This window comes from Salmo salar, chromosome 03, assembly GCF_965601325.2.
Source record: "Salmo salar chromosome 03, fSalSal1, whole genome shotgun sequence".
In the NCBI taxonomy this organism is placed as follows: Eukaryota; Metazoa; Chordata; class Actinopteri; order Salmoniformes; family Salmonidae; genus Salmo; species Salmo salar.
In genome coordinates, this window is record NC_138293.1 from 37,877,431 (window position 1) to 37,901,532 (window position 24,102).

Genomic DNA, 24,102 nt, shown 5'->3' on the forward strand with positions numbered 1-24,102 from the left:
GTGCTAAGAACCTTGGCGTGATCCTGGACAACACCCTGTCGTTCTCCACTAACATCAAGGCGGCGACCCGATCCTGTAGGTCCATGCTCTACAACATTCGCAGAGTACGACCCTGCCTCACACAGGAAGCGGCGCAGGTCCTAATCCAGGCACTTGTCATCTCCCGTCTGGATTACTGCAACTCGCTGTTGGCTGGGCTCCCTGCCTGTGCCATTAAACCCCTACAACTCATCCAGAACGCCGCAGCCCGTCTGGTGTTCAACCTTCCCAAGTTCTCTCACGTCACCCCGCTCCTCCGCTCTCTCCACTGGCTTCCAGTTGAAGCTCGCATCCGCTACAAAACCATGGTGATTGCCTACGGAGCTGTGAAGGGAACGGCACCTCCATACCTTCAGGCTCTGATCAGGCCCAACACCCAAACAAGGGCACTGCGTTCATCCACCACTGGCCTGCTGGCCCCCCTACCTCTGAGGAAGCACTGTTCCCGCTCAGCCCAGTCAAAACTGTTCGCTGCTCTGGCACCCCAATGGTGGAACAAGCTCCCTCACGACGCCAGGACAGCGGAGTCAATCACCACCTTCCGGAGACACCTGAAACCCCACCTCTTTAAGGAATACCTAGGATAGGATAAAGTAATCCTTCTAACCCCCCCCCCCCCCCCCCCCCCTTAAAAGATTTAGATGCACTATTGTAAAGTGGTTGTTCCACTGGATATCATAAGGTGAATGCACCATTTTGTAAGTCGCTCTGGATAAGAGCGTCTGCTAAATGACTTAAATGTAAATGTAAATGTAAACCTAGGCATTGAGTGATGATGAGAGAGATATTGTCTCTAGAAACATCATTGAAACCAGAAGATGTCATAGCATGTGTAGGTGGTGGAACTGAAAGGTTGGAAAAGGTATAATGGGCAGGGCTAGAGGCTCTACAGTGAAATAAGCCAATAAACACTAACCAGAACAGCAATGGACAAGGCATATTGACATTAAGGAGAGTCATGCTTAGCCGAGTGATCATAAGGGTTCCGCGAGATTCAGACAGCTAGCCGGATCATAGGTAGCAAGCTGGCAGAAGATGGAGGGAGGTCTGTATTTAGCCACCTCGTGCGTTTCCGTCTGTAGATTAGTGGAGTTCCGTGTGGTAGGGGGGACCAGTCCAATTGGCAAAATAGTTATAGTTATAGTGGCCCAAGAAAATTGTCCGATAGACCTAATCAGATGTAAATCAGAATCAGAATGGAAATATCACTGTAAATCTGCATGAACATGACACACACACTGATAAACTCTTGTTTCCATGGTAACAGGTACTTTACTTGACAATTTCTATATTTTTTAACTTTTACTTTTACGTGACAACATTCAGAAAGAAAATATTTCCTCGTTACATTTCGAATGCTCAGGCAGGACAGCAAAACGGTCAAATTCATACACTTATTAAGAGAACTCATCCCTACTGCCTCTGATCTGGTTTGTAAAATATTGTTAGACTGTGCCCCTGGCTTTCCATAAATAAATAAAAACAAGAACATCTGCATAATATAAGGAATTTGATATATAGCCTTTGCTTTCACTTTTGATACTTAAGTACATTTAAAACCAGATACCTTTAGACTTTTACTCAAGTAATATTTTACTGGATGACTTTCACTTTTACTTCAGTCATTTTCTATTAAGTATCTATACCTTTACTCATGTAGAATTTTACTGGGTGACTTTCACTTTTACTTGAGTCATTTTCTATTAAGTATCTTTACTTTTACTCAAGTATGACAATTGGGTTCTTTTTCCCCCCACTCGTAAAGTATTATCTCCACCAAGATCTCAAAATGACCTTGAAAATATATATTTGTAAAATAATGACACGTGATGTTTTTAAGAAATGATATAAAGCATTTTATTTCAAAACAGTCACACTGTTTGTTCAAATTCATCAGAACCAATGGTCCTCACACGAACCGCTGTCCCCCGGAACTGTCCCGTGCTTGCTGTGGGGGAACATTGGTGTTCACTTCACTGTCTAAAGCGACAGGTTTGCAGGTTGTCTGTTCAACCATTACATTTTACATTTTAGTCATTTAGCAGACGCTCTTATCCAGAGCGACTTACAGTAGTGAATGCATACATTTCATTTTTTCTGTGCTGGCCCCCCGTGGGAATCGAACCCACAACCCTGGCGTTGCAAACACCATGCTCTACCAACTGAGCTACAGGGAAGGCCATGATCAGAGCACTAGTCCAGTCACTCAAGGGTGCCTCCTTCCCTCCTGTGGTAGGAAGTGCACATCTCCCACAGTCAGAACAGTAGGCTGGTGGGCTGCAGCCTCAGTGTGATGTGAGCACTAGCCCAGTCACTCAAGGGTGCCTCCAATCCTCCAGTGGTAGGCAGTGCACACATCAGACAGTCAGCTGGTACTGTAGATAGTAAGCTCAAGCCTCAGTCCTCCACACATTCATAGCTACCGATTTGTGTTCTCTTTCAAGCCAAATTAACCCTCATATTAACCCTTAAAATCTATAAATCATATTTTCCCATCAAAGCTCACACTCTTCCCACTCCCTCAACCAATCCTCCTCCCTTCCATTTTAAAATGTCAGACTGTAGTAGGTCCTCACCCTCCCCTGGCCCCTATACCCTAGGTCCCTCACTGAGTGCTGTACACACCGCTGAGCAGGCGGCTCTTCTTCTCCTCCTTCTGGCTCTCGTTCTTAAGGTCAGCAAACACCTGGGAGAAGAAGTTAGGGTCTGTGTTCATCTGGAGCATCTTGACACTCATCAGCTTGGTGATGGTCATGCAGCGGATCCAGAAGGTCTGCTTGCAGGTGTCCACCAGGAAGGGTTTCAGGGGGTAGGCGATCTCGTTGCCCATGTAGGAGCAGGTTGTGTAGAGGCAGGTGAGCAGCATGGCATGCAGCTCCTGCAAGGTGGCCACCTCGGAGGAAACTGCCTCGCGGCACAGCATGTAGAGGAAGACCACAGCGGCCGGATTGATGCAGCTCTGGTTCTGATAGCAGTTGTCCAGCAGATAACGGTCCACCACCCGCAGCCACAGCACCGGGTCCATGGAAGACATGTCCTGGAGCCGGTGGCAGCGCCGGCACAGGAACTCACCCAGGCAGCGCAGCAGCTCGCTGGTTGTAGCGTGGACCATCACCAGCCTCCTGGGCGTGTCGAGGTCCTGGACGGTCACCATCTGGGGTGTGTCGGGGGCCGTGTTTGAGTTGGATAAGGGGGCCTTCTCGACCGACGAGGAGGCGTTGTTGGAGATGGCTGGAGTGCTCTGGTCCTGGGTTGACAGCTTGTCACAGGACTGAGAATTCTCTAGGGTGAGGGAGGACAGGTTGGAGAAGGACTGAGACTTCTCCAGGTTCTCATTACTCAGATGGATAATGTTGTTTTGGTTGGTGTTCTCGTGGGCCTGCACCTTCTTGGAGCTCTTCTTCTTCACAATCCGCCTCCATGGCGAGTAGCGCTTCAGAGTCTTGTCTTTTGCGCTCTTACCGGTCTGGACTTCCATCAAGTGGCCCACAGTGTCCGGCCCATCTTTGAAGAGGACTGCCTTGTTGCGGACCGAGATAGACATTGTGGATCCCATGGTCAATAGTGCCTGTGGAAAACAAAATGCTTCAATATTAGCAAAATGAAATGCATGGCATCAGTTCAGTAGGCCTAGCTAGCTCAGCTCTGGCTGTCTCCGAAATGGCAACCTATTCCCTATAAAGTGCACTGCTTTTGACCATGGCCCAAATGGGTCTGGTCAAAAGCAGTGCTTTATATAGGAAAAAGGATTCCATTTGGGACAGATTCTAAATCACAGTATTAAGCATAGGCATTAGTGTTATGTATTCATAAACATGAGCAATATAACGTTCCAAAGCAAAACAGAAATATTACTCACTGATTTCAAGTTGATATGTGAGAAATTATAAAGATATTTCAATATTTTCTTTGTTAATTGAAAGGTAAAGACAGGTTGTCCAGTGCTTTGAGTTCAAGGCTGTTATGGTTGTGAACATCAGAATTGTCCAAGGTTCTGAAATCGAGTTTCCACGTCGTAATAAAGAAGTATGTCATAGAGGCGATTTTGTGAAGCGTCCCACCTAGCCCATATACGTTTTTTAAGTTTTAGGAATTTAAATTTACCTTTCAACATTAATTTCCAATGGTATTGTACTAAATCTGATGGATGAGTCCAAAAACATTCTGCGATTGATTGATTTTAATGATATACCAGAAATCACCAGATCGGGTTTGCCCTGCCTTGTTAATTTAGCGAGTGTAAAGCCTCGGCAGCAATTTCTCAACTAACCTTTAACGTTACATGGCGATAATTTTACTTCCTCTCAACTTGGAAGTTATCAGTATTCTAATCTCCCATCGTTAGTTGCTGGTGTAATGTAAGAACTTTTTTAAATATTCCGTTATTAAATAACCTTTTTTGCTCCATGAGATTATCCAACAATGTGTATCTCATTGCTCGTGACCGGTGAGTGTCATTCAAAGCGATGCTTGATGTCTGAGTCGCGCTCATGATGTGCATCACTTTGGAGTGGACACCCACCTGTTTTGAGCAATGAGAGAAGAAACAGACAATATGGCAGCGTACGCATTGTTGGATTACCTCATGGAGCAAAAAATTGCTGCACAGGCTTTACACTATCTACGCTGTAATTGGTATGGAGCATTCACATATCACGTTACAATTCTGTAGCTACTAGCTACATGGTCCTGTCCAGGGCTAATGTTAGTAAGTATACATTACATGCTGGCCTGCACTTTGTTAATAAGAATTTGTATCCTTCAAAAAGTGGATAAAACTCTCATGCTAGTAAGGCCACCAATCTCAAATCAAGTGCAGCTGGCCCTCCCTAACTAATCTAAAATCCCATTTGTCATCATTCCACAGTTCCAACATGGCGTCATCGTGGCAGTGGACTCTCGGGCCACAACTGGCACCTACATCGCCTCCCAGACAGTGAAGAAGGTGATAGAGTTCAACCCCTACCTGCACCATGGTTGGAGGTGCAGCTGACTGCAGCTTCAGGGAGCGCTTGCTGTCGTGTCTACGAGCTCCGCAACAAGGAGGGCATCTCTGTGGGAGCTGCCTCCAAGCTTCTGGCTAACATGGTTTACCAGTACAAAGGCAGGGGCCTCAGCATGGGAACCATGGTGTGTGGCTGGGACAAGAGAGGGCCAGGTTAATAGCTTCATACCCCTGAGCACACATTAGTAACCCCAATAGACATGAACCCCATTCATGCATGTATATGTTTAAACCCCCATCAGCTGAACTATGTAAACACTGTTTTTCACATACTCAGACCAAGGGTAGCAATATGAGCATGATTTAGTAACATGATTTTTTTGTATCATATTTCCTAATAGGAGTAGTTAGCAGTGACTTAGGGAACCTCCCCTGTCTCTACTAAGCACCAGATTAAGTACAGTTTGGTCGTCTGCCACTAGATGGTATTGCTGCCCCACTCTTGTTTACCTGTTGTGGATTTGACTTGTGCTATTGGATACTGTGCAGTAAGAGGCAGTAAGTACATCATTGGAGATGTGCTTAAAGAGGGCTGCACAGTGACACCGTAATGGGAAATCAATAGGGCTGGGACTGTGAGCCAGGGAGTGCCGGCGCGGTGATGGACGCAGGGTCTCGGGCTTTACAATTGGGTCGCATGCATAATGTTGTTCTGCTTGATCGATGAGCTTTGTTCATAGAGCGGGGAGTATGTGTGGACAATAACTGGCCTCCAGACAGCCTGGGACCTAAGTGACACGTGTTAAATCCTGCAGTCAATCAGGAGAATAATGATCTCAGTATTAGTTCAATAGGAACGGCGGCAGCTACAATGCCAGTGATTGAATGGTGAGGTGAATGTCATGTAAATTAAATTAATCTCGATTAAGAGAAGGCTCATTAGCGGCTACAATGATGTCAAGCACAGTTATTCTGGTGATTGGGTGTCTTAAGCGGGACGTGAAATAAATCGAGTAAAGCACAGTTAAGAGCTTGACAAATATGTAATGCCATGATACTCATTTGGTGAAATGCTTAGTGCCTGGTTGCTAGGCAGTGTGAGTGCACTCCGCTCGTAACTAGAGAACGACCAATATGTTTTTTTTTAAGGGCCGACACTGACACAGATTTGTGGGTGTCAAGGAGGCCAGTGGCTTGTTATTGTTATTACACATATTATTTTATTACATTTGAACGTTTTGATGATACATTTTCCCAGAGACAACCATGTATGCATTAACAAATACATTATACAACCATACAATAGATTGGACATTGTTTTTAACAACATCACGGTAATAACTTATTTTAATGGTAAACTGGGTAAATCAAGATGGTATAGGCCTACTCACAATACAGTTGAATTCATATTCTATTAGGACTGTGTGCTAGTCTTGAGTTATTGAGCAAATTGTGGTTGATTTCAGTGGTCTATGAGGCTACAGATGACATTACTTTTTTCCCTTTCGTTTGTGATCATGTTAGGCCTTTTGTCTGGCTGACTATACAAATCTCTCTGGCCAACTGACATTTCTTTTCCACGATGAGTCTGGATTTCTAGAATGCGAACACATTCAGTCCGTTCTGATTGGTCCCAGAAACCGCTGGGTTGGGCCGGAGCCACCCTACAATGATGATGTTATCAACTTCTTATTTTGAAGTTGCACAAATGACTTCTAGGATGGCAGTTTCAGACTGAGTGTGTATAGCTAGACCAGCGGAATTAAATTCAGGGTGAGTCGTCAGGGAAGTTAGCCTACTGATCAACATTTTCATAGAAGTAGCCTATGTTCTTCTAGAGAAAAGACACTACTCGCAAGTCATGTAGCCAGGCAGTTCAGCTCAGCAAGGGAAAGACAAGTCATTTAGCTAACAAGTACCAGTGAATTAACAATATTTATGTTGACATTCAGCTTTGAAATTAGACTATCTTGAATATTAGCTATCACAAATAAAGTTCTAGGGTAGTGAGATTTAAAATCCAGATGTGAAAAGCTGATAGACATACCCAAGATGACTCAAAGTTGTCATCGCTGCCATAGGTGCTTCTACAAAGTGTTGAATACATATCTAAATGAGATAGAAAATAACATCTTTCTATGGTAGAGTAGGTCAGGGCGTGACAGGGTTTTTCTCTCTCTATGTTTTCTATTTCTATGTTTAGTTTCTAGTTTTGTATTTCTATGTTGGGGTTTTGTTTGGGATGATCTCCAATTAGAGGCAGCTGGTCCTCGTTGTCTCTAATTGGAGATCATAGTTAAGTAGGGGTTTTTCCACCTGAGTTGTGTAATTTTGAGTTGTGTATGTGTTCATCTCTGCGTCGCAGTTTGTTGTTTTTTCATTCAGTGTATTTATGTATTGCATAGTTTCACAGTATAAATAAAATGTGGAACGACACACACGCTGCACTTTGGTCTACTTCCTATGACAATCGTCACAGAAGATCCCACCACAAATGGACCAAGCAGTGTGGTCAGGACAACTGGACATGGGAGGAGATTCTGGATGGGAAAGGACCCTGGAGTCAGGCTGGGGAGTATCGCCGCCCGAGGGAGGAGATTGAGGCAGCAAGAGCAGAGCGGCGTTATTATGAGGCACTATACCAACCACAAGGCAAGTGCAAGATTGGGGGGGCACATGGGGAGATTGGCAGTCAGGTTGGAGACCTGAGCCAACTCCCCATGCTTACCGTGGGGAGCGAGTGATCGAGCAAGCATCGTGTTATGCGGGGATGCGCACTGTGTCACCAGTGCGCAGCTACAGCCCGGTGCGCTCGGTGCAAGCTTCCCACAGTTGCCGTGCTAGAGTTGGCATTCAGCCAGGAAGGATTGTGCCTGCTCAGCGTTCCTGGTCTCCGGTGCGTCTCTTCGGCCCAGGTTATCCTGCGCCAGCTCTATGCACGGTACCCCCAGTTCGCCAGCACAAACCTGTCAGACCTGTTCCAACGCCCCGCGCTTGCTGGGCTACGGGGGTATCCAGCCAGGACGGGTTGTGCCAGTCATAAGTTCCAGACCTCCAGTGCGCCTCCAAGGCCCAGTATACCCTGTGCCTGCTCTGCGCACCCGGCCTCCAGCGACGTTCCCTAGTCCAGAACTCTCAACGACGTTCCCCAGTCCGGAGCCTCCAGCGACGTTCCCTAGTCTGGTGAGACCTATTCCGGCTCCACGTACGAAGCCTCCAGTGATGATTCATGGCCCGGAGCCTGTAGGGATAATCCATGGCAAGAAGCCTGTAGGGATGATCCATGGCCTGGAGCCTGTAGAGACGATCCATGGCACGAAGCCTCTTCGGCGACGGCCTGCAGCCCGGAGTCTTCGGCAACGGCCTGCAGCCCAGAGTCTTCGGCGACAGCCTGCAGCCCGGAACCTCCGGCGGCGGCCTGCAGCCCGGAACCTCCGGCGATGATCTACAGTCCGTTTCCTCCGATGGCGATCCACGGTCCGGTGGTACTGAAGCAGAGGGATCAGCGGGCGGAGCGGGGGTTACGCCCCGAACCGGAGCTGCCTCCTCTGTGGGAGGATCCGCTGGATGATAGGGTTCTGGGTACTGCACCAGAGCCGTCATAGACAAGTTACCCACCCTGCCCTCCCTTTTTTTCCCTTCTTTTTTTTTGGGGGGGGGGGTTGTTGTTGTTTTTGTGGGGGGGGGGTGCTGTCACGTCCTGCTGACCATAGAAATATGTTATTTTCTATGGTAGAGTAGGTCAGGGCGGGACAGTTTTTTTTTCTGTTTTCTATTTTTATGTTTAGGTTCTAGTTTTGTATTTCTATGTTGGGGTTTTGTTTGGGATGATCTCCAATTAGAGGCAGCTGGTCCTTGTTGTCTCTAATTGGAGATCATACTTAAGTAGGGGTTTTTCCACCTGGGTTTTGTGGGTGATTAATTTTGAGTTGTGTATGTGTTCATCTCTGCGTCACGGTTTGTTGTTTTTTCATTCAGTGTATTTATGTATTGCATAGTTTCACAGTATAAATAAAATGTAGAATGACACACACGATGCACTTTGGTCCTCTTCTCCTTACGACAACCATGACAATTAGAGGGGTTTCCAAACTTTTTGGGTCCACGACCCAATTTTGATATTTGAGCATTCTCACTACCCCAACCATGTGAAAAAAAAGAAGTAATTAACAGCCAATGTTTTTTTTGTTTTTTTCAAAACATTCTAACAGTATTTCTGATTTGTATTCTCAACTCACCATCATATACTTTTCATGTGGGGCTATGGCAGTCAATTGCAAATTAGTCTGACATAATTTCTTATCTCACCACCACTAATGAGATGGGTGTGCTTGACGCATGTCGCGTCGGGCGCTTTTCAAAATCAGGGGGTATAGTCGACAGTGCGCCACTTATCTCTCCTGTCACATACAACCTGGATCGATATTTGTTTTTAATGCAGAGGAGAGCACTGAATCAGGACCATGAGTTTTAATGCTCGGAGGGACACTGCACAGTATTCCCTTTGAGTCAGGAACCAAAATTCCTCCATAGTGACCCGTGGATGAGTTGTCTGCAGCATTCGGTCACATGACAGCTCGATAAGCTGTGGATTTCACATACCGGCATCTCAACTGAGCCAGGATCCCATTCAAACGGATTTCGCTGATTCGGTCACTCATCTGTAAAAAAGTATAATATTTCCCCTAAAAGTCAACAGTCTGATTTTTACATCCATTGCGAATGACAACAGTTACTCTCTCAATTCAAAAAATATTTCCAATAATCCCCCTCGATAACCACCAAACCTGAAATAGAACATTGTCATGCTCTGATCCCATATCTCCACATAGTTTTGCAAACAGATGTGCGTGATGTAGTTTACAATCGAAGTTGCTTCCTGCATATCTCCCGAGTTCTGCACTCAGCTCTTTTGCCGCCAGTTGCTCTCGGCGTATCCATTATAGCTCAGTGGGTGTATCATACAATGCGTCCATATGGCAGAGGGAGACACATTCATAACTAGAGTGCAGAGGCCTGTCTGCTGTCCCGTGATAGATGGAGCTCCATCTGTGCAAAAGCCCACATTCGATCCCATGGAATCTGTTTTTCGTCAATTTAGCCTCGCAGCACACTGAACATCCCATGTGCCGTTTCATGCTCAGGAATCGTGAGACGGAACAATATGTTCTCGTGAATAGCATCCCTGAAAATGTAGCGAACAAAAGTCAACACATCTCGGCCCTCACAGCTAACGTCCATTTAGAGAGCATACTGTGGGAAGTTTGAGCCGTTCAGTCAGTTTCCTCTTGATTGCTAGCTATAGCATCAATTCTTAGTTTCACAGTGTTATCTGACAAAGGTATTGTGGTGAGTTTCTGTGCCTCTGCCTCCCCACACACTGTTTTCACTATCAATTGCGGCTGGTAATATCAAAGTCTCTGAATAGTGTTTGGTTTCATCATAGCGGGCTTAGCCATTCACCGTGGGAATGATTCAAGTGCAACCATCAAGTGCGGCCTTTTCCTATGACCTAAGGGCTCTCTCTGGTTGAATTTTATCTTTTAGATTTGAATCATTTTCATTTTAGATTTTTAATTAAGATGTGACCACATTACAATGATTTTGAGAGACAAAAAAGTTATTATTTATACGTGTACACTACATGAACAAAAGTATGTTGACACCTGCTCATCGAACATCTCATTCCAAAGTCATGGGCATTAATATTGAGTTGGTCTCCCATTTGCTGCTATTACAGCCACCACTCTTCTTGGAAGGCTGTACACTAGATGTTGGAACATTTCTGCAGGGACTTGCTTCCAGTCAGCCATGGGCATTAGTGAGGTTGGGCGATTAGACCTGGCTCGCAGTCGGCATTCCAATTCATCCCAAAGGTGTTCAATGGGGTTGAGGCCAGGGCTCTGGGCATGTGGGGCATTGTCATGCTGAAACAGGAAAGGGCCTACCCCAAACTGTTGCCACTAAGTTGGAAGCACAGAATCGTCCCGAATATTACAGTATGCTGTAGCGTTAAGATTTCCCTTCAGTGGAACTAAGGGGCCTAGCACGAACAATGAAAAACAGCCCCAGACCATTAATCCTCCACCACCAAACTTTTGCACTATGGATTGGGGCAGGGAGCGTTCTCCTGGCATCCGCCAACCCAGATTCCTCCGTCTTACTGCCAGACGGTGAAGCGTGATTCATCACTCCAGAGAATGCATTTCCACTGCTCCAGAGTCCAATGGCAGCGAGCTTTACACCACACCAGCCGACGCTTGGTATTGCGCATGGCGATCTGCTCGGCCATGGAAACCCATTTCATGAAGCTCCAGGCAGTTCTTGTGCTGACTTTTCTTTCCTGAGGCCGTTTTGGAACTCGGTACTGAGTGTTGCAGACAATTTTAACACGCTACGTACTTCAGCACTTGGCAGTCCCGTTCTGTGAGGTTGTGTAACCTACCACTTCGTGGCTGAGCCGTTGTTGCACCAAGACGTTTCCACCTCACAATAACACCACTTACAGTTGACATACTACGACGGTGCCACGCTGAAAGTCATTGAGCTCTTCATTAAGGCCATTCTACAGCCACTGTTTGTCTATGGAGATTGCATGGCTGTGTGCTCGATTTTTCTTTTTACACCTATCAGTAATGGATGTGGCTGAAATATCCACATACTTTTGGTGATGTGTGTGTATATATTAATTTTGTAATTGTATTTCCTAACAGAATTTTGGAAATTCTTCCGCAACTCCATTTTCATATCAGGCGACCCCCACTAGGGGTCGCAACCCCTAGTTTGGGAACCGCTGGGGTATTGTGTGAGATTTTTTATTTTATTTAATCCATTTTGTATTCAGGCTGTTTAGGGCTGACCCCATTTTGTCAATTGTTTCGTCGATAAGCTGTTGGTCGACCAAGATTTCTTTAGCCAAGCAGTAGCCCAAAAAATGTTATGTTCATGCTGTACAAGACACCTGTCTGATTCGCTCCATGCTGAGGGAACAAATCCATTGTGGAGGCCATGTGGGATGGCACAGTCCATCACTCTAAGACAGGCTACTGAAATTGTATATGGTTACACTGTAAGAACAATGGTGGAACACTAATACATTTAGTTTATAACAAATTACCTTTCTCCTCCGTTGGATAGCGGTCACTGTCCGCGGTTCTGAAACACACCAGTGCGCTGTTGAATTGGCGCCTTTTCCTAGACCATGTTGCTATGTGCATAATAGCAACGTTAATCCACATATTGGTGTTGAGAACAACGCAGCGGAGGCAGCTGCGGAGTTAGGAGACAAGAAAACAGTCCTTACCTTAATTGTCTAAGAAAAGTGTGGAGAGAGGAAACCAACTGAATTAGGTCTATAATCAATAGCCTAACTGTTAAATGTGTCGGGCTTTATAAATCATCCACATAGTGTCTTCGGAAAGTATTCAGACCCCTTGACTTTTTCCACATTTTGTTACGTTACAGCCTATTTAGTGTTTACACTGTTCCAAATTGTTCGAAAAATTATATTTATAATAATAATAACCCTCTTTTCTAATCTCCTTTTTATTGTTATTATTATTATTATGATCATCATTATAATAATAAGTAATGTCATTATAATTAGTAGGCTTAGTATAGTAGTCTTGTATAACCACCATCGAGCTGTAGGCCTAAGAGCACATTCTGTTTAGTCTTAATACCGTAACTTACTTAGGTCTATATTTCAGTAGTTATATATGCTTCTGTATCAATCAGTAATGTAATGTCATCACCCAGCATATGAGTCATTCATGATTTGAAATGCAATCAAGCATTTTAGTTTAATATAAAATAAAAAATGCACACTTGAATAATTTGCGTAAATAGTAATCCATTCTATTTCGGAAAATTGCATTCAGGAATGAATGTGATTGTTATTAGTCTATGCTGTAATTAACTATTTTCCAAAAGGAAACTTTACAACAGACTCTCTAGTACGCTTGTAATTTATTTTGTGTTTACATTTTTCCAAACAGTCAGAAAAATTATATTGTAATCTAACAGCACCTGTTTGTCACACACAATATGCACGCAGCATTTGCTCCTTACATTACCTTATTTTTCTTGTTCTCCAGTACTTTCCAGGAATAGTCAAATTTATTCCACACATCTGACTTCCCCTTTACCTCCTGAGCAACCAGTAAACATTCACCTTTTTTAGTTTATTTGTCACGTCCTCTGCATCTGTCACGTTTGTCGTAGGATGAAGCGGACCAAAGTGCAGTGTGATTATCGTTCCACATATTTTATTGAACTGTGAAACTATGCAATACATACAAAATAAACTGAATAAACAAAACAACAAACCGTGATGAAGAGTTAACATACACGTACTCAAAAACAATCTCCCACAAACCCAGGTGGGAAAAACACCTACTTAAGTATGATCTCCAATTAGAGACAACGATGACCAGCTGCCTCTAATTGGATATCATCCCAAACAAAAGCGCTGAGCTGGCACCACCCTTCCTGGCTGAATGCTCAACCTAGCTCGACAAATGCGGGGCGCGGGCACAGATCACACCGGGCTGTGAATGCGCACTGGCAACACAGTGCGCATCACCGCATAACACGGTGCTTGCTTCGTCACTTGCTCCCCACGGTAAGCACGGGGAGTTCGCTCAGGTCTCCACCCTGACTCTGCCAATCTCCCCGTGTAAATTTGGGGGGCTGCCTCTCGCACTTGCCTCGTGGTCCACTGACCGGAGCCTCCTGAGACGGTCCGCGGCCCGGAGCCTCCTGGGACGGTCCGTGGCCCGGAGTCTCCAGCGACGGTCCGCGGTCCGGAGTCTCCAGCGACGGTCCGGAGTCTCCAGCGACGGTCTGCGGTCCGGAGTCTCCAGCGACGGTCCGCGGTCCGGAGTCTCCAGCGACGGTCCGCGGCCCGGAGCCTCCAGCGACGGTCGGCAGCCCAGAGCCTCCACCGATGCTGGCGTGTTCGCAGGATGAGAGGGTTCTTCGTCCTGCACCAGAGCCGCCTCCTATGCTGGCGGATCAACGGGATGAGAAGGTACTTTGTCCTGCACCAGAGCCACCACCAACACCACTAACCCTCCCTTTTGGGGGGGGGGGGGGGGTACTGTCACGTCTTGACCATAGAGTGGTCTTATTTTCTATGGTAGAGATGGTCAGGACGTGACTAGGGGGTTTATCTTGTTTATTTTTCTATGTTATGTTCTAATTCCTTTTTTCTATGTTGGGGTTTTGGTATGATTCCCAATTAGAGGCAGCTGGTCATCGTTGTCTGGGGATCATATTTAACCTCTCTAGGGTATGTGGGACGAAATTGTTCCACCTACTCAACAGCCAGTGGAATCCCGTGGCGCGTTATTGAAATACCTTAGAAATGCTATTACTTCAATTTCTCAAACATATGACTATTTTACACCATTTTAAAGACAAGACTCTCGTTAATCTAACCACTCTGTCCGATTTCAAAAAGGCTTTACAACGAAAGCAAAACATTAGATTATGTCAGCTAGCATATAATGTCACATAAACCCAAACCACAGCTAAATGCAGCACTAACCTTTGATGATCTTCATCAGATGACAATCCTAGGACATTATGTTATACAATACATGCAAGTTTTGTTCAATCAAGTTCATATTTATATCAAAAACCAGCTTTTTACATTAGCATGTGACGTTCAGAACTCGCATACCCACCGCAAACTTCCGGTGAATTTACTAAATTACTCACGATAAACGTTCACAAAAAACATAACAATTATTTTAAGAATTATAGATACAGAACTCCTTTATGCAATCGCTATGTCCGATTTTGAAATAGCTTTTCGGCAAAAGCACATTTTGCAATATTCTGAGTAGATAGCCCAGCCATCACGGCTAGCTAATTTGACACCCACCAAGTTTGGCCCTCACCAAACTCCGATTTACTATTACAAAAATTTGATTACCTTTGCTGTTCTTCGTCAGAATACACTCCCAGGACTTCTACTTCAATAACAAATGTTGGTTTGGTTCAAAATAATCCATAGTTATCTTCAAATATCCTCTGTTTTGTTTGTGCGTTCAAGACACTATCCGAAGGGTAAAGAAGGGTGACGCGCCCGACGGGTTTCGTGACAAAAAAATTCTAAATATTCCATTACCGCACTTCGAAGCATGTCAACCGCTGTTTAAAATCAATTTTTATGCCATTTTTCGCGTAAAAAAGCGATAATATTCCGACCGGGAAACCCTGTTTACGTTCAAAGACAGAGAAAATAAAAACATGGTGTCGCCTCGTGCACGCACGTCAGTCTCATTGTCCTCTGATCGACCACTTACCAAATGCGCTAATGTTTTTCAGCCAGGGGCTCCAAAGACATCATTCAGCTTTTTGCCGCCTTCTGAGAGCCTATGGGAGCCGTAGGAAGTGTCATGTTACAGCAGAGATCCTCAGTTTTCAATAAAGAGAGTGAAGAAGCCCAAGAAATTGTCAGACAGGCCACTTCCTGTAAGGAATCTTCTCAGGTTTTTGCCTGCCATATGAGTTCTGTTATACTCACAGACACCATTCAAACAGTTTTAGAAACTTTAGGGTGTTTTCTATCCAAAGCCAATAATTATATGCATATTCTAGTTTCTGGGCAGTAGTAATAACCAGATTAAATCGGGTACGTTTTTTTATCCGGCCGTGTAAATGCTGCCCCCTATCCCTAACAGGTTAATGAGTTGTTTTTCCCACCTGTGTTTGTGGGAGATTATTTTGAGTTCATGCATGTAGTACCTCTTCGTCACAGTTTGTTGTTTTTGTTTATAGTTTATTATTTGTCTTGCATAGTTTCACATTAAAACGTAATATGTGGAACGATACCCACGCTGCACTTTGGTCCATTCCTACACACAATGGTGACATGCAGCTTCAGCAACATGGACAGCGGGATTAACACTGTTGATGTTTTGTGGTGGTTGCTGCAGGGAGGAGAGCGACAATGGGTGCTAGTCACCGAGTAACTCGATGCCATTTTATTTTATTTTTACACAGTGCAGCAAGTCTGGGCCCGGCCTGGCACAATCAAATCAATTGTAGTCGGACTCGCTCTAGTCATTTGTGTGTCTTCATTATTTCACCAAACAGTGCACTTAAAGCATCTGACAAGCTCAGTGTGTATAGATGATTTGATTTAAACACATAGGATGTCTATATATGGAAAAATACACTTAACATTTCGACCAATCGATTGGTCGAAAGAACAGACGACTCTCAGTCGACCAAGATTTTTTTTGTCAGGGACTGTCAGGGACTGTGGTTGTTACACAACAAAATGTAAGAGCCCGCTTGCAGTTTGCCAAAAGGCACCTTAAGGACTCTCAGACCATGAGAAACAAGATTCTCTTGTCTGATGAAGATTGAACTCTTTGGCTTGAATACCAAGCGTCACGTTTGGAGGAAACCTGGCAGCGCTCAGCACCTGGCCAATACCATCCCTATGGTGAAGCATGGTGGTGGCAGCATCATGCCTGGGCGATGTTTTTCAGTAGCAGGGATTGGGAGACTAGTCAGGATTGAGGGAAAGATGAACGGAGCAAAGTACAGAGTTCCTTGATGTAAACCTGCTCCAGAGCGCTCAGGACCTCAGACTGGGGCGAATGTTTACCTTCCAACAGGACAACGACCCTAAGCACACAGCCAAGACAAACCAGGAGTGGCTTTGGGAAAAGTCTCTGAACGTCCTTGAGTGGCCAACCCAGAGCCCGGACTTGAACCCGATCAAACATCTCTGGAGAGACCTGAAAATAGCTGTGCAGCGACGCTCCCCATCCAACCTGAAAGAGCTTGAGAAGATCTGCAAAGGAGAATGGGAGCAACTCCCCAAATAAAGGTGTGCCAAGCTTGTAGCTTCATACCCAAGAAGACTCGAGGCTGTAATCGCTGCTAACGGTGCTTCAACAAAGTACTGACTAAAGGGTTTGAGTACGTACAGTACCAGTCAAAAGTATGGATACACCTACTCATTCCAGGGTTTTTCTTAATTTTCACTATTTTCTACATTGTAGAATAATAGTGAAGACATCAAAACTATGAAATAACATATGTGGAATCATGTAGTAACCAAAAAAGGGTTAAACAAAATTCTTAAACAGATTCTTCAAAGTAGCCACAGTTTGCCTTGATGACAGCTTTGCACACTCTTGGCATTTTCTCAACCAGCTTCATGAGGTAGTCACCTGGAATGCATTTCAATTAACAGGTATGCCTTGTTAAAAATTAATTTGTGGAATTTCTTTCCTTCTTAATGCGTTTGAGCCAATCAGTTGTGTTGTGACAAGGTAGGGGTGGTAAACAGAAGATAGCCCTATTTGGTAAAATACCAAGTCCATATTATGGCAAGAACAGCTCAAATAAGCAAAGAGAAACAACAGTCCATCATTACTTTAAAACATGAAGGTCAGTCAATCCGGAAAATTTCAAGAATTTAAAGTTTCTTCAAGTGCATTTGCAAAAACCATCAAGCTCTATGATGAAACTGGCTCTCATGAGGACCGCCACAGGAAAGGAAGACCCAGAGTTACCTCTGTTGCAGAGGATAAGTTAATTAGAGTTAACTGCACCTCAGATGGCAGCGCAAATACATGCTTCACAGAGTTCAAGTAAAAAACACATCTCAACTAGGGATGCACTGATATGACATTTTTGGCCGCAACTGATATCCAATATTTTCCTTGCCAAAAACACGATACCGATAACTGATATTGAAAATTTTAGCGACCTTTTAAGCATTCTAGTACAGTTAAATAGTTGAAACACACACACACTGATCAAAAAGTTATTTTGTTGGCATTTACGTATGTCCCCATTACCAGTAAAATATAATCAAAACCATCCGTTTCCATCTTGTCCAGCTGTGTCTAACATTTCACATAAACCTGGTTTCTTGTCTGTATCGAAGAAGTGGTCCTTGTACCTATCATCGAGCATGGTGGCAACACAGTAAAAAAGCTCAGAGAGAATGCCACCAAATCGCTTGTTCACAGCCTCTAGTAGAGTACTTTTGCAAGTTTTAACCCACGGTCTGTCATCAGTTTTGTTGAGCAGGCGCTTCAATACCATGACAGAGGGTATCACGTCTGCTGCAGACACAGTTGATGAGCTTATTTCTCGAGTCAGTTGTTCGAATGGAGCTACGAGTGTGTTTATGTTTCCAAGTTTCAAATATGTTCTCAAATGCCATTGAAATGGCAGCAACGCTATGAGAACCAGCACATTCTTGAGCATGCAATATGGCTTTCCTCAGTACAAAATCCTCGTCGACCCACTGTGGGCTGACATCGTTGGTCCAAATGTCAGTTGTGAAGCTAATAGCAGTGTATAGCAAGTAGCCCATAGCAAGTAGCTCATGGATGTGTGTTTCTGTCACAACGTCCACAGAAGGTGGAACCACTCCCCGGTCGGGCGGCGGTCGGCGGTCGGCGGTCGTCGTCGCCGGCCTACTAGCTGCCACCGATCCATGTTTCATGTGTCTGTTAGTTATGTCTGTTTAGTGCGCACCTGTTTCTTGTTTGTAATTAGTGGGAGGGTATTTAGTTTGTCAATTTCTTGTTTGGAGTTGTGCGGGATTGTTTCGTGTTACGTTTTGGGTTTAGGGCTGGATTTATTTTCCTATGTGTTTGATTTACACGACGCTGATATTAGGCATTAGGGTTGCCGGGCTGAATCCCGTGTATTTTGGGTTTTGGAGCTGTTCTACCTCCTGCATGTGTTTTGCACCCTGCCTAATCGTTGTATTCACTCTGGACTTAATTAAATATTTTTCTACGGACCTTTTGTCTCCTGCGCCTGACTCACCCGTTTCCTGCTCCTTGAAAGACGTGACAGAATCCCACCACAAGATGGAGTCAGCAGGAGCCGAAGCACCATCCATGGCAGATTAAGTGTCACAACATGCCAGCCTCCTTCAACGACTGGGCACGGCCATGGATCAGGTGCTGGTCTGTTTGGAGAGCTGGGAGAGAGCTGCTCCCTCACCACCTCCAGTGCCTACTCACCACCCTGCGCCCCTACCAGTACCCACCGAACCCAACACGAGTGGGATTCGGATCATGGCTCCCAGGGAGTTCGATGCTACGGCCGCCGGGTGCAAGGGGTTTTTGTTACAATTAGATTTGTACCTGGCGACCGTTCGGCCCCTTCCCTCGGATGAAGAGAGGGTGAGCGTTCTCGTCTTATGCCTCATGGGTAGAGCCCTAGAATGGGCCAACGCAGTCTGGGATGGCCCAGACTCGGCTAGGAGCGACTACCCGGAGTTCGCCCGTCGCTTTCAGGTGGTATTCGATCATCCCCCGGAGGGCAAGGCGGCGGGTGAGCGATTATTCCACCTGAGGCAGGAGACGAGGAGCGCTCAGGACTTTGCCGTGGACTTCCAGACTCTCGCCGCTGGATCGGGGTGGAATGAGCGGGCCCTGATTGACCACTACAGATGCAGTCTTCGGGAGGACGTCCGCCGGGAGCTAGCTTGGCGGGACAATATGACCACTCTGGACCAACTTATTGATTTGTCCATCAGGCTGGACAACCTGCTAGCTGCCCGGGGGCGTTCTAGTCGGGGTCTGTTTGTTCCACCTCCCGGCCCTCCTGCTCCAACCCCCATGGAGATAGGAGGGGCGGCAGCTAGGAGGATCGGAGGGGGGGGGCTTCTCCTGCGCCCATTGTGGTCGTAGAGGGCACACTGCGGACCTGTGCTGGAGAGGTCCACCCGGGAGTTCGGATGGCAGGCAGAGCACCAAATCAACCCCCCAGGTGAGTCAGCACCAGTCACACCCAGAGCCCCCTGTCGATCATATGTACACCTCTGTTTGTTTCCCTGATTTCTCCCCTCACTTCCAGTATAAGGCACTAGTCGATTCAGGCGCAGCTGGGAGTTTTATGGACCGTGGGGTCACCACTAAGTTAGGTATTCCCCTGGTTCAGTTGGAACAACCCTTTTCTGTACACGCCCTAGATAGTCGACCACTAGGATCCGGCCAAGTGAGGGAAGTCACAGTGCCACTACTCATGGTGACGCGGGGGGGTCATGAGGAGCGTATCAGCCTGTACCTCATTGATTCCTTGGCGTTTCCGGTGGTACTGGGAATTCCCTGGCTGGCTACTCATAACCGTAATATTTCATGGAGACAGAGGGCTCTTAAGGGGTGGTCGAGGGAGTGCTCAGGCAGGTGTATAGGACCTTTTGTCTCCTGCACCTGACTCACCCGTTTCCTGCTCCTTGAAAGACGTGACAGTTTCAACACTACTGTGTAACTCCGGTAGGGCAACATCTGAAAAATAGCCCCTACTCAGTATTGTGTACCGGGGCTCAAGGTGCTCGACCAGTCGGCGAAAGCCAACATCATCCACGACAGAGAATGGTTGTCAAGGGCAATGAATTCCATTATCTTGGCATTAATGGATTTTGCCTTTGAGTTGTCTCGCTGAAGTTCTTACTCTTTCAAATGACTGCTCGACTTGAACTTGTTTAGTTGTTGGAAGCGTGCGCTTAGTTTTTTCTGCTTTTATTCTAGGTAGTCGCTGAACGTCTGGGGGTGATGCACTTTCAAATGAGTCATTAGATTTGTGGTATTGAAAGATTTCACTTTCTCCCCTCCTCGGGAAATAATAGTAGCACAAACGTTGCATATGGCCTTTTTTTTATCTTCCTTTGAAACTTCAAACTAGATCCACATTGCAGACATTGTGGGCTAGGTTAGGAATGCTGTATTTTTCATGCAGTCATTACGTCATCTACCTACGTTATATAGGTATGCACGTCACCTTTGATATCGGTTTTGCACATCGGCGTTAAACTAGACATTGGGCCGATAGCGATGTTAGCATTTTTAGCTAATATCGTCCGATTCCCGATATGCTTACCAATATATCGTGCATCCCTAATCTCAACATCAACTGTTCAGAGGAGACTGCGTGAATCAGGCCTTCATGGTCGAGTTGCTGCAAGGAAACCACTACTAAAGGACATCAATAAGAAGAGGAGACTTCCTTGGGCCAAGAAACAAGAGCAATGGACATTAGACTGGTGGAAACCTGTCCTTTGATCTGATGAGTCCAAATTTGATATTTTTGGTTCCAACCACTGTGTCTTTGTGAGTCACAGAGTAGGTGAACGAATGATCTCTGCAATATGTGGTTCCCACCGTGAAGCATGGAGGAGGAGGTGTGATGGTGCTTTGCTGGTGACACTGTCTGTGATTTATTTAGAATTCAAGGCACACTTAACCAGCATGGTTACGACAACATTCTGCAGCGATACACCATCCCATCTGGTTTCCCTTAGTGGGTCTATCATTTGTTTTTCAACAGGACAATGACCCAAAACACACCTCCAGTTTATTTTTAAAAATAATCCAAAAACCTGTTTTTGCTTTGTCATTATGGGGTATTGTGTGTAGATTGAGGGGAGGAAAAAAAACAATTTCATCCATTTTAGAATAAGGCTGTAACATAACAAAATGTGGAAAAAGTGAAGGGGTCTGAATACTTTCCGAATGCACTGTAAACTTAAGTAAGACGAGATAGTGTGTTGACGTCCAAATACTGCACATTAAAACCAAACCGCATAGGATTCAGTAGTGAGTGAGTCAGTGGATTTGCTCAGATAGCTGGCACTACAGTGAAGGCAAGCCGCTGCTCCCTCGTGTGTGAGGCTGTGCGTCTGTTTTTGAAGCATGTTATTTTTTTCACTTTATTTTTCCCCTCGGAGCGGAGCCAGTGATGTGTTCTAGTGAGAAGGACAGACAGACATATTCAGACAGACAGAAACTGCTCATCTGTGATGCCAGCCCCTGCTCTTCTGAAGGCTGTCACTCTGACGCTCCTCAGCGTTGACGTGAAAAAGAGCTTAACCACCTGCCACCTGGCTGGTGGAGTGGAAGGCGAGGCGTTACGCCGGAATGTTCCGTTGCTCACAGCCCGCTGCCTTCCTGCAGGTTTATGTGGGCTCATGAACTTAAATCCTTTTGTTCTGCCACGACAAGTGTCACCCTCATCTCCCCTCCTTATCTTCTATGCCGCTTCTCAGGGAGGCACTCTCCCTCCCTCTCTTTTTCATCCGATCCTGCGTTCTCTATATAGATTCCAGGTGTGATGTGAAAGTGTTGATGCTTTTATCCCTGCCTGGCCCGAAGAGCTGTCCTCCTCCTTCCTGTGTGCCTCTTAGCATAAGTGGTTGCTTTTAGAAAAGACTCCCCTATTACATTTTTAACAAGTCCTCCTCAGTCTTCAGAGTCGTGGCTCCAAAAATTGCAAATTATGCAGGCGCAAAGGTAGGAGCTCAGTGATTATCAGAGGGAGGAAGGAGCAATTTGTCAGTTGAAAGCAAATGTGACTTCCTAGAGCAGTTTCTTAAAGAACAGTTCTCCAATAGACTGGCCTTAACTGGCCTGGGAACTGTGCTCTGACCTGCCAGGAGGATTTGTATGAGAGATATAAATCAAATCAAATTTTATTGGTCACATACACATGGTTAGCAGATGTTAATGCGAGTGTAGCGAAATGCTTGTGCTTCTAGTTCTGACCGTGCAGTAATATCTAACAAGTAATCTAACAATTTCACAACAACTACCTTATACACACAAGTGTAAAAGAATGAATAAGAATATGTACATATAAATATATGGATGAGTGATGGCTGTGCGGCATAGGCAAGATGCAGCAGATGGTATACAGATGGAGTACAGTATATACATAAGAGATGAGTAATGTAGGGTATGTAAACATTATATAAAGTGGCATTGTTTAAACTGACTAGTGATACATTTATCACATCCAATTTTTTATTACTAAAATGGCTAGAGATTTGAGTCAGTATGTTGGCAGCAGCCACTCAATGTTAGAGATGGCTGTAACAGTCTGATGGCCTTGAGATAGAAGCTGTTTTTCAGTCTCTCTGCCCCAGCTTTGATGTACCTGTACTGACTTCGCCTTCTGGATGATAGCGGGGTGACCAGGCAGTGGCTCGGGTGGTTGTTGTGCTTGATGATCTTTTTGGCCTTCCTGTGACATCGGGTGGTGTAGGTGTCCTGGAGGGCAGGTAGTTTGCTTGTGATGCCTTGTGCATACCTCACTACCCTCTGGAGAGCCTTACGGTTGTGGGCGGAGCAGTTGCCGTACCAGGAGGTGATGCAGCCCGACAGGATGCTCTCGATTGTGCATCTACAAAAGTTTGTGAGTGTTTTTGGTGACAAGCCAAATTTCTTCAGCCTCCTGAGATTGAAGAGGCGCTGTTGTGCCTTCTTCACCACGCTGTCTGTGTGGGTGGACCATTTCAGTTTGTCCGAGAGTCCAGGACCCTGTCAGAGAGTCCAGGACCCAGTTGCACAGGGTGGGGTTGAGACCCAGGATCTCGAGTTTGGAGGGTACTATGGTGTTAAATGCTGAGCTGTAATCGACTGTGTGAATCAGGCCTTCATGGCCGAATTGCTGCAAAGAAACCACTACTAAAGGACACCAATAATAAGAAGAGACTTGCTTGGGCCAAGAAACACTAGCAATGGACATTAGACCAGGGGAAATTTGTCCTTTGGTCTGATGAGTCCAAATTTGATATTTTTGGTTCCAACCGCCGTATCTTTGTGAGACACGGTGTGGGTGAATGGATGATCTCTGCATGTGTTTTTCCCACCGTAAAGCATGGAGGAGGTGTTGGGGTGCTTTGCTGGTGACACTTTCTGTGATTTATTTAGAATTCAAGACACACTTAACCAGCATGGCTACCACAGCATTCTGCAGCGATACGCCATCCCATCTGGTTTGGGTTTAGTGGGACTATCATTTGTTTTTCAACTGGACAATGACCCATCACCTCCAGGCTGTGTAAGGGCTATTTTACCAAGAAAGAGAGTAATGGAGTGCTGCATCAGATGACCTGGCCCCCACAATCCCCCGACCTCAACCAAATTGAGATGGTTTGGGATGAGTCAGAGGAAAAGCAGCCAACAAGTGCTCAGCATATGTGGGAACTCCTTCAAGACTGTTGGAAAAGCATTCCAGGTGAAGCTGGCTGAGAGAATGCCAAGAGTGTGCAAAGCTGTCATCAAGGCAAAGGGTGGCTATTTGAAGAATCTCAAATATAAAATAAGTTTAACACTTTTTTGGTT

The 24,102-nt window shown here is 45.5% G+C and overlaps 2 protein-coding genes across 2 annotated transcripts in view; one reads left to right on the forward strand and one right to left on the reverse strand.

Annotated features, from left to right (window-relative positions):
- Window positions 1–2,125: 2,125 nt before the first annotated feature.
- LOC106600449 (cyclin-dependent kinase 5 activator 1-like) lies at window positions 2,126–3,595 on the reverse strand. The gene has a single exon (XM_014191811.3). It carries the CDS (start codon window positions 3,593–3,595, stop codon window positions 2,645–2,647), a length of 951 nt encoding a protein of 316 aa, XP_014047286.1. The 3' UTR covers window positions 2,126–2,644.
- A 1,127-nt stretch (window positions 3,596–4,722) lies between these two features.
- Window positions 4,723–24,102, forward strand: part of psmb5 (proteasome 20S subunit beta 5) — a 29,777-nt gene continuing 10,397 nt past the window's right edge. The window contains 4 exon segments of the mRNA XM_045716034.1: window positions 4,723–4,743; window positions 4,907–5,007; window positions 5,009–5,053; window positions 5,055–5,197. Coding sequence (XP_045571990.1) covers window positions 4,723–4,743; window positions 4,907–5,007; window positions 5,009–5,053; window positions 5,055–5,197 — 310 coding nt within the window.

What these genes read in the sequence shown, in the direction of transcription:
- LOC106600449 (XM_014191811.3), bottom strand. Translation starts at nt 3,595, where the DNA reads ATGGGATCCACAATGTCTATCTCGGTCCGCAACAAGGCAGTCCTCTTC.